General features: G+C 36.7%; 1 protein-coding gene across 1 annotated transcript; it reads right to left on the bottom strand.

Annotated features, from left to right (window-relative positions):
- Nucleotides 1–6,920: 6,920 nt before the first annotated feature.
- LOC133311756 (uncharacterized) lies at nt 6,921–9,160 on the bottom strand. The gene is made up of 2 exons (XM_061512847.1): nt 8,222–9,160; nt 6,921–8,126 (listed from the first exon to the last, which is right to left on the bottom strand). Exons 1-2 carry the CDS (start codon nt 9,158–9,160, stop codon nt 6,921–6,923), a joined length of 2,145 nt encoding a protein of 714 aa, XP_061368831.1.
- Between the last annotated feature and the right edge of the window lie 2,111 nt (nt 9,161–11,271).

Here is an 11,271-nt window from a genome sequence, read left to right as displayed (position 1 = left end):
GCACAAATTGTTATTCTACCCTTGTCCAGACTAAAACCCCAATATATCTATTGTGAGTCCTAACCCTCAAAGCCCTATAATTAGAGTGGCCAGTGCTAAACAGGATATGGAAAAATTAACATAGGTAGAATAAAACAAACTAACTAATTAAATTATAAAAATTATATAGAAAATATAAAGGATTCACATCGAGTCGGTGATCCCAACTACAAAAAGAAATTAGCCAGACATATTCATGTCTGACTTAAACAAATTAAAAGAATAAAAATTGTTCATAAACTAAGAAGAATAGAAGAAGAAGAATAAAAACTCAATGGTCTTCAGTCTTCAACTCCGGTGGAATCCTGATCCCCAACGCGAGTCTCCAAGATTTGTCTCAATTCTCTGATCCACACAATTCTCTCCAGCCAAAGATGTCCGTCTCTGAGAGTCTAAGCCTCTATTTATAGACTTTGTGTCTTGCTTAGATATCTTGATTAAATCTTCGTCGTAAATCTCCGTCCAATCTTTCGCTGATACAGAATAAGATTGATGACTGATTTGTCCGCACCTCCCACGCTACTAGCGTGGATCCCATGCTGTCAGCGTGGGAGTTCGGTTTACTGTAAGAACCCGCACCGTTAAATTAGGAAGTTAATTAAGTAATTATGAGAAATTAGAAAAAGAAATTCGGTAATTGACCCTAATAATTATGATAAGGCCTAAATAATTATGGTAAGTGATTAATAATGCTGAAAGTCGCTTTTCTGACAAAAAGCGCAGATACCGGTTCTGCTCCTCGGTATAAATGCGTACCGATGAAGTATCTCGGAAAATTATAATAAGTGTGAGAATATTCCTAGAATAATTTATAGGACTTGTAAAACAAGTTTAAAGTTAAAATAATGAGAACTGGTGCCAGAACTGATAATGGCTATGGAAAAGCGCGTACCGGAAAGGTGCTGCGAAAAATAAAATAAAAATAAGATAAATCTTAGAAAAATGAGTAGGTTCAGAACCCTAAGTTTGGGATTAAAATGCTAAGCGTAGCTATTAGCGCTAATACAGTGCAATTAAGACTTAAATAGCTATATATAGATAAGGGCACATGATCCTAGGTTATTTGGTGCCTCCTACGTGAATATTTTCTGAGCTTCAGTTGCTGCCTTCCCCTTGCCACCTTCTCCTCTCTTCATTTGCCAAGGAGCCACCTTTCTTCATGAAACCTTCACCTAAACACCATTGTTGAGTGAGCTTTGTTCTTGTGAGTGTGTGAGGTGCCTTCTTTTCTGAGTTTGGCCTCTGTGTTGGAAGTGTGAGGGCTGAGTTTCTTTGTTTGGGTGTTGGGAGCCATTTCCTTGGTTGTGGGAGCTCCAAGGAGTGATCTTTGGTACAAAGAACCAACCTTTGATCACCATTTTTGTGCACCTTGAGAGACAGAACTATGGAGCTGACTTGAGAGCTCCAAGAGCATCATCCACCTCTGTTTTGAGCTTGAGGTAGGATCATCACCTTTGATTTGAGCTTGGGGTAAGATCATCACCTTTGTTCTTGAGTTTCTTTAGTTAAAAATGAAGCCTTGATGCATGTAATGAACTAAACTTGATAACTTAAGGTTGGATAAGGTTAAACACACCTAGAAATGCATGTTTAAGCTTCTGAAATCGTGAAATGAACCACCTTTGGGAGAGATATCTCGCAAAATGAAGAACTGCATTCTGTCGCGAAATATCTGGATATTAATATCCGGATATGATATCCGGATATGAGGTCTGTTGATATCCGAATATGGATATCCGGATATGCATATCCGGATATTGATATCTGGATATGACCCCGACATATATCCGGATATTTTGGGTTTCTGAGAACAGTAACGGTACTGTTCATACAGAAGGCTGTTTTGGGTGTGTGGACCCTAGATTGATGATGTGAGACTTCTGTAATAATTAAACTAAGTCAGAATCTATGTGATTAAGGGCTTGTGGCTTTGTGAGAAGCCTAAAGACATGAAACGTAAAAGAGAAGCGTTGTCTTTACTTTATATGCTTATGAGATATGGTTGTTGATATGATTACTGGTCCGAAACAGATTGTGATTCTGCTGTGTTTGGACTTTGAGCTTGTGTGGACTCTTGGCTTGGATAGCTAGCTTGCAAGGTAAGCTTTCGTGTCCTCGGTTTAGCCATTGTTTGTTCCACCATGTCCCATGGGGGGATGGTTTATATGCATGATGTGTTTTTCATGTATTGTTTTATTGAAATGCTTTTGAGTTGTTAAGTGCAAATGCTTATGCTGATTATGTTGGGATGCTGGATTATGTTTGTTTCTATTATGCTATTAGCTTCATGTTATGAATTATTGAGATGAGACTCTGCTGGTTATGTTGTTTTATTTGGTGAGCATGGGGATTGTCCATGTCACGTTGACTTGACTATGTCTTAGTTTAAATTCGAGTTGTAATAAAGTATCAGGATATTGTCCGGACTATGTGTTGTAGATCCGTGACATAGATACTCACTTGTTTATATACGAGGTATTTCAGTTAGCTGTCTTTTGCAATTTACATACAGGCAATGTTTTGAAAATGAATTAAGTAATTCAACTTGGTAATGATAATGACGTCATAATTGAAAGGAAAAAGATATTCCGCATTTTATATTAAGCATGGCTTAATATGATGACATGTTAACAAACCGGGTATACACGGACTGTTACATTTTATGGTATCAGAGCACTTTCTAGGGAAAAACCTGTATGTATTACAATAACTTAGGATGTTTTGTGGTGAGTCGTGTCTATGTGTTCTCTCTATTGGGTTTTTCTATGATAATGCATATGTGACCACATTGCGTGGGCCTGATCAACTTATTCTTTGTGTAAATTGTGCAGAGTCATGGTACTACCTCGGAGGAACCGAGACACTAGCGGGGATCAACCTGATCCTGTCCTGGATGCATTGGCTGAGATGTAGACGGCTCGACTAGCCGACCAGGAGGCCATAAGAAAGGCAAACCAAGCTATGCTAGACGCTGTCAGAGAGGCGAACAGGAAAGCCACTGAGGATGTATTGGAGGCGAACCGCCTGGCGAACATGACTATGATGAGGGTCATGTTGGAGGAGATGAGGGCTGGTTCTGCTGTTGGTCAGTTCCCTCCGCCACCACCCCCACCTAGTCTTCAGGACGAGAGCCTGAGTCACGTTGAGGGTGTCACTCCTCTTACTGGGGTGATGGAACGCTACATGGAGCCTGCTGAGTACCGTGATGTGATTGACCGTCGGCTTAATGCTTTTCGCAAGCATAAGCCACCTACCTTTGATGGATCTTATGATCCTATTGCTGATGCAAGATGGCTACAGGCGTTAGATAAGATCTTTCGGGTCATGCAGTGTACCGACCCGCAGAAGCTGATGTTCGCCACATATATGCTGGAAAATTTAAAAGAATTGAGTTATTATTAATTTGAAAATTCCAATGTAGAAAGCAGTGAGACATTGAATGAGTTGTCTGCCACCACAAATTGTTCACTTAAATTTTCATTTATTTTATTTTGATTTATAGATTAAATTTTATATTTTTTAATTTCGACGATTTACTAAAGGAAGAAATTTTTCAAATGACATGTAGTGTGAACATATTTATAGATAATAAATTTAAATTTAATATAAAATATAAATCAAATGAAAAAATATTTAAAATTTTAAAAATATGTGTATAGTTGTAAAAAAGATGAAAAAAATATTAAATTTAAATGCAAAAAACAAATAAGAAATGACATATTTATACTACAAAAGAAAATAAATAAAAATATTTAACTTAAAAAAATAATACAAAAAGAGACAAAAATTCGAACAAGTATTTTTTTAAAAAAAACAATTAACATAAATATTTTAAATATATATATGTATATCTAATCTTAAACTTACAAATTAAAAGATAAAAAATTAATTTTTTGAATAATATGTATAATTAATAAAAAAATTACATCTATCATTCTGTAAAAAAAATATATAAAAATTTAATCACTTAAAAATGAATGACCATTTAGTGACCAATGACTATCTAACTCCTGCATCGTAAAAAGATGTTTGTCATTAAGTATTTTACAAACTATTTTAATGTTTCTCATTATTTTTTGAAAGGAATATTGTTAAGCCTATTAATAATATTATTTAGGGAAAACTTCAAAACTTCCCCTATGAGTTATCTTATTTATCACTTACCCCCCTCATAAAATTTCTGAATCACTTACAGTCTTACACTCTTATTTAGATTTTTTTATCACTTACTCCCCTGACTTAAAGTTTTTTTTATCACTTATCTCCCTCACTTAGGGGGGTAACTGATAAAAAAACTTTAAGTCAGGGGGTAAATGATTCAAAATTTTATGAGGGGGGTAAGTGATTATAAGAAAAGTAACAGGGGTGAGAGAATATTTAATGTTTATAATTCAAAGGTTTTAAATTTAAATTTTGAACTTAATAGGTGAGAAAAGAGTTTCAAGCAAAAATTGAAATGATCAAAAATTAAAATTTGATTAAACAGAGTATCAAGAAGATAAATGATTACACATGTGCTTACAAAAAAAATGATTACACATGTAAAATAGTTAATTTATAATAAAAATTTAAGGTGCTAAAATTAAAATTTAATAAACTTAAGTATAAAGGAAATAAATTTAGAATATACTACTTATTTAATCTTACGTTATAATATCTATATACATATATACACACACACATATATATATATGCGTGTGCGCGCGCGTTTAATATTTTCTAATGTACAAAACCGTAAAACATGTGTCATTCAGCTGGTATCATACTATTTTATGAAAAGATAAAATAAAATTTAAGCTAAAAGTATGTTAGCACACTTGATATCAAGTTAGAATACAAAGTTTTAATAATGATTTAAATTCTTTAATTTATCTTTTTTTTTAATGTGTAATAGAGTTTTTTTCTTTCAACAACATTTTGTTTGCTAAAAAAAGTAAATTAGTGTATATATATATATATATATATATATATATATATATATATATTCTAATTGTTTTTACTTAAATAATAACTTATTTGATTATATTAAATGCAATTCAATTCTATTCACCAAACATTTAATTTAGTAGAATAATTTTTTGTATCAACTCATATTTGTTCATTATATTTTTGTTATAAATATAATAAAATATGCACAATGAAGACAAAAGAATTTAAATTTTTATTTTAAATAAAAAATGACATTCATCATTCTATAAAAAATAAAGAGTAAATACTCTTTTTCGTCCTTGGAAATTTTTGCGAAGCACAATTTAGTCCCTCGGTTTTAAAAAAGTCATATTTCAGTGTCTGATTTTTGAAAAAAAAGGGACACGTTTATCCTTCTGTTAAGTGGAAAGTGACGGCCCTGTTCACGGACGCCACCTGGAACGTTAAGTGGCTGAGTCACTAACGCCTTGCCCTCGTGGAGAGAAAACGACGTCGTTTAGATAGGCCCCTTGTGTCTAGTTGGATGTTTGGACATGTGACTGTTGCATGAAAGGGTGAGTGACCCAATATAGTCCCTGTCAAATTAGAAACCCTAAATCAGCCTCAGAATAAAAAAAACCCCAAAACATAATTTGTTGAAGATTGAAAATAGTGTCAAGTAGAAGGTGTTTACTGGCTATTTTCTGGTGCGTAGAAGACGATGAGTATGTCATCTGGCTTGGGGGGATGAAGTGGGACTACGTCTTTTGGGTGTCAGATGTTGGTGAGCAAGAACTGAGTATGAATGAAGTGGGACTACGTTCTTGTCACTAACTGATTCTTACTTTCTTGAACAACCTGACGGAATGGAGGTCGAAGGTGCAAGATGTTGTTGAGCAAGAACTGAGTATGAATGTGCAGGAAAGAATGCTGTGATGATTGCAAGTGTTGTAACAATGAAATGTTATGTACGAAATGTAGTTTTTCTTCAATGAAATTTAATGACTTGTTGAGAAGATGCAATGTAGTTCTGTTATTTGGGCTATAAAATGTGTTTATGTGTATAATGCTAACTTCATGCTTCAATACAGTAAATGTCAAATTTGTTGCTGCAAATGGGAATTTGAGAACTGGATATTGGAACGTAATGATTTAAACTAGACCCTAAATTAGTCCCTGGAATTATGTATCGAGGGCCAAATAGGTCCTTGAAAAATGCTATCGTGGCACGTTTTGGTCCCTCACAGTTAAAAATTGGACATGACCTGTTTAGACTAAATTGGACACAAGCTGCAACTTAAAAGCTGCATTTTTTATTCAAAAAAAAAAGCTGCATTTTAAAACCTGCATTGGATTGCAGCATAAGCCAGATTGCAGCAAATGGCAGTACAGAATTGAATTCAGCAAAGGAACTTGTAGTAAAAAATGCAGCAAAAGAAACTTGTAGTAAATGAAGATATGAGACAGTACAGAGACATAATGCAGCAAAAATTGGACATGAACATATTGCATTGAATTGTGTCCAAACAGCAACGACCAAAACCCAAACATCAACCACCTGCACTGTAGGCAGAATGAAAAAGACTCATACACAAATTCAAAAATAACCATACAGATACATATCGCAGCAAAGAGAAAAAACTGATATAAAAAAGAAACTTGTAGTCATTCATAATGGAACTTGTAGTCAGTTACAATTCAAAACTCTACCATCATAATTAAAGGCTTGCCAGAAGTTATGGTCCACATAAACCATTGTAAATCATCCTTCAAACTATTCCCCTGTTGTTTTTTTTTTTGCTTCAAAATACTCCCAGACAGAGACATATTGTGATTCAAAAAAAAAGCATACACTTCAGTTAAATGTCTTAAATACAAAAAAAGTGGGGGCACCAAAAATTACAGTCATGAACATTGTTGCCTATACAACAAAAAGTGAACCCCTACACAAAAAAACTGTATCCAGATTTCATTCAAGCTGGTCTTGGTGGCCTAAACCCAGGTGTGGCCATGAATTCCATAAGCCTGCTCCTTGTGCCACTGCTTGTTGCATTGACAGTTTCAGTTGACAATTGTTCTGCTGGTGGTGTGGCTGTAGGTGGTGGGCTGTTGGCCCTCATGGCTTCATCAGGTGCCTGGGACTGCCTTGAAGGTCCTCCTTGACTCAGAGGGATCTCCTCTTGATGTGGAGCTGTTATGTTGACATTAACTGCATGTGAAGGTGCTGCTGCTATCCTCCATCTCTTGCTTGTAGCTGGTCCCTTACAGGTCTTTGCATAATGACCAGATTGCCCACATTTACCACAAACTGCAGCACGTGCCCTCTTTAATTTTTTTGTTTTGCTCACTTGCTCCTCAGGTTCATCCTTCTTCCTATGCTTTTTGGGACGGCCAATAGGCCTTTTCAGTGGTGGAGGAATGGGTTTAGGCTCATATGAAGCAGGCCAATATTGTTCCAAATTTACAGGGTTCAAGGTATGTGCATAAGTGGCATGCAAAGCATCCACTGTCAGCCACTGATGGACATAAAGCTCTGCTGGTTCATTCTTGTGGCATATTGCAGCAATTGCATGCTCACATGGCATTCCTGTGAGCTGCCAGACATTACATGCACAAGTCTTGTATGTAAGATTGACACCAACCCTTTCACCCTTTGCAGTCACTTCATATAAGTCTTGCTCCAAGTTCCCTGTCCAAGTTGGTGTCCAGGAGTTGCTTAACACCTTCAATTGATCCAGCTTTTTCTGTTGAGCTGGGGCAATTTTACCCCTAACAGTACCCAAAATTCGTTGATGGGTAGCCATTCTCCTCATGATATAGCATCTCAGTTCTTCACATAGGCTGACAATGGGCTTGGACCTATATGCAACAATTTTTGCATTCCACACCTCAGCCATGTTGTTGGTTATATTGTCACACTTGGGCCAGTGACTAAAATATGCCTTAACCCAGCATGAGGGGTGAATCTTGTTGAGGTATGCCCAAGCATCTTCATTCAACTCCTTCAATTTATCCATTGTTCTTTGGAATTGGGGCACAGTTGTGCATCGTGCAGCCTCCCATACTATTCCTCTAATGGCTTTGTCCTTCCATTGCTTAATAAAATTCTTCCACACGTGCTGCACACAGAACCTATGATGGGCACCAGGCATGACCTCCTGTAATGCTGGTATCAAACCCTGCATCCATATATCAAGCAACAACAAAAGTGATCACACATGGCTAGTAATGAACAGCTTTTAAAAAAGGAAAAAAACCTTTGAAAAAAACATACCTTTTGCTGATCACTTATGAAGTTCCATCCATGCACTACACAACTGCCAATGTCTTCTTGTAGCAAGGTCAGAAACCACTTCCAATTTTCCTTGGTCTCACTGTCAACAACTGCAAAAGCAATGACATAAAAGCTCTTGTTTGCATCCTGTCCCACTGCACTCAATAGCTGTCCCCCATAGTAACCTTTCAAGAAACATCCATCCAGTCCAATCAATGGTCTACAACCAGCTTTGAATCCTTTCTTGCAGGCATCAAGGCAGACATACAGTTTGTTAAAAATTGGTGGGCTGTTAGGGACTGGTTGTGGAATTACTTGCATCTGGCAAGTGGAGCCAGGGTTGCTCCTCAAAAGCTCAGCTAGGTAGTCCCTTAGCTTTCCATACTGTTCCTTCTCACTTCCTTCTATGTTTTGTTTGGCCTTGTGTAGTGCCTTCCCTAATTTCTTCAGATGAACATGGACCTTGTACTCTTCCTTTAAATGGTCATAAGCCTCGGCTCTTGTCATATTGGGCTGTGTGACCAGCCTTTTCTCCAACTTTGCAGCAACCCAATCCCTGGTGGCCCTTTTATTTTTGAAAATTCTGCAGCAGGTATGGTTGTCATTGAATGTCTTGACTTGGAAACAATTGAATTTGTTGCTCCAAGAACAATATATCATCCACTCACAGTCAGCATTTGAGCACTTGGCTCTTGATCTTACCTTGTCATTCTTAAGCCATACAAACTGCCTCCCAAGACTTATATTGTAGTCTTTGACACCTTGTTTAAAGTGCTCCAAACTGGCAAACTCCATTCCAAGCTCGAGCTGTACTAAACCAAAGGGCTGGTCCTCATTAAACTTAGGAAACACTTCCCTTTCAACCTCCTCATCCCCACTTGAAGGTGGAGTCTTCAATTCTTCAGAATTGTAACCATAGCCTTGATCTTCAAATGACATATTTTGCTCATCCTCAGAATTGTTAACTGTCTTTTTTTCCTTCTTTCCTTTCACCTTCTTTTTCAATGCAATAATTGGTTCATCATCTGTATCGTCTTCAACACCGGTGGCGGAGGCTTATAAGGCTCGTCTTCTACACTGTCATATGAATCACTTGACAATCCATTGCCCTCCCCCTCTTCATATTCATCATCGAGAGTCATATGGGAGTCAGACAAACTGTCAACTGAATCACCTAATACCCCCTCCTCATCAGCACTTTCAGGAGGGGTTGGATCTGCAGCCCCACCCAAAATCTCAGGAATTGCAATGCAACCATCAAAATATATGTCTATTTTGTTCCCATTACTTAAGGCAGCCTTGACCATTTGCAAAATATCAGAATCTTTTTCAAGAAGATGCAACCCAACCTCTAAATCACTCTCACCAGGCTTCAACCACCACATCCGCCTACATTTGTGGTAACCATACCCCTTGAACAGAGCTTCAAGGTCACGAAGGTTTACATAGTCTCCATCCATTTCTGGTAAATCATCCACTCTCCCATTCACATAATTCAGCTTCCCTTCATCATTCCTAACCAACACACCACCATGATGATATCTCATGACTATATACTGATCCATCTGCATATAAAACAGAACATAATCATTTTTTACACTACCATTATATTAATTTACAATATCATACAAGTAATCACTACTTAACAATATGGCTTTAGGGCTTTTTTAATGGCTGCATAAAACTAATTCCACGACATTGTCATAAATAAATTTGGGGCTTTTTTGGTAATCACTACACACACCAACTTAAAATAACAAATGGGGGACCACATGCAACAAGTTCCAAAAAGATTCAACCAAAGGGGACCACATTAAAAAAAACCCTAACTTTGTCATTCCTTAACCACACATGGGGGACCACATTAAGCAAAAACACCATTTTAAATACGAAAGAGGGACCGCAGATAATAAACAAAGAAACGAATTTCACGTACCTTGCACGACAGTAACCAGAGTCACAACCGTTTAACGATCTCTTCAACCTAAACCACACTACTTCCACAAGCTTCCAACTGCAGAAGCCACGTACAGCAACAAACCACCGTGGGTCACCAACCTTCACCGCAACTGAAGCTCACGAGCTGAGGAAATAGGGGAGGAAATGCCGGGTATGGACGACTTGTGTGACTGTGTCAACTGAGTCAACAACAGGTGTAGATCAACTCACATGCCATTCCTCAAACGACATTGTTCCCTTTCTGAAATACCTGATACAACCTTCCAATGTAAAACGACGTCGTTCCTTTTCTCTCCACGTGGGCAGGGCGTTAGTGACTCAGCCACTTAACGTTCCAGGTGGCGTCCGTCAACAGGGCCGTCACTTTCCACTTAACAGAAGGATAAACGTGTCCCTTTTTTTTAAAAATCAGACACTGAAATGTGACTTTTTTAAACCGAGGGACTAAATTGTGCTTCGCAAAAATTTCCAGGGACTAAAAAGGGTATTCACTCAAAAAAGAATTACCTGATTTGGATACCCGAGTCAAAAGTTATGGCTTCAGAAGTTTTATGATTAATTTTTTTTTTTGAAAAAAAAAATATGACACGTGTCAACACCTGATAAGTGACGCCTAAATTAGACGTGATTGCCTCTTGAGTGACGCCCAATTTAGACGTCTTTAGTGACATCCAAATTGGGCATCATATTGTGTAATAAATGTGTAATTATTTTTAAAATTGTAATAAATACATAATTAAATTATTAAAAAGTATTAAATTAATTTTTTTTGCGCAGTAGCCCCCCAATTTTGAAATGGCACTTCAGCCTCAAAAATGGGCACCCAAGGAGATTAAGCCATTTGGTTCTCTTATATAAAGAGGATAGAAGAATAGAATAAAAAAGAAAAAAGGAGAAAAAAAATTCTAAAGAAAAAAGAAATACCAAGTAAGAAAAGAAAAAGAGTTCTGAAAGAAGACAGTGGAAGAATAGTTAAACTCAAATTTGTTGAAGAAAAGGAACAAAATAAATAAATAATTAATTAAATAAAATGATAAAGCTTAAACAAAAAAATTGGATAAATAAATAATAAAATTTTATTTTTTCGTACT

The sequence above is a fragment of the Gastrolobium bilobum genome, unplaced genomic scaffold, assembly GCF_033153095.1.
Source record: "Gastrolobium bilobum isolate Gb01-03AN ecotype WA unplaced genomic scaffold, APGP_CSIRO_Gbil_v1 utg8280, whole genome shotgun sequence".
NCBI classification, from domain to species: domain Eukaryota; kingdom Viridiplantae; phylum Streptophyta; class Magnoliopsida; order Fabales; family Fabaceae; genus Gastrolobium; species Gastrolobium bilobum.
The sequence above is the reverse complement of the archived record's forward strand: the minus strand, read 5'-3'. Positions and strand labels throughout refer to the sequence as shown.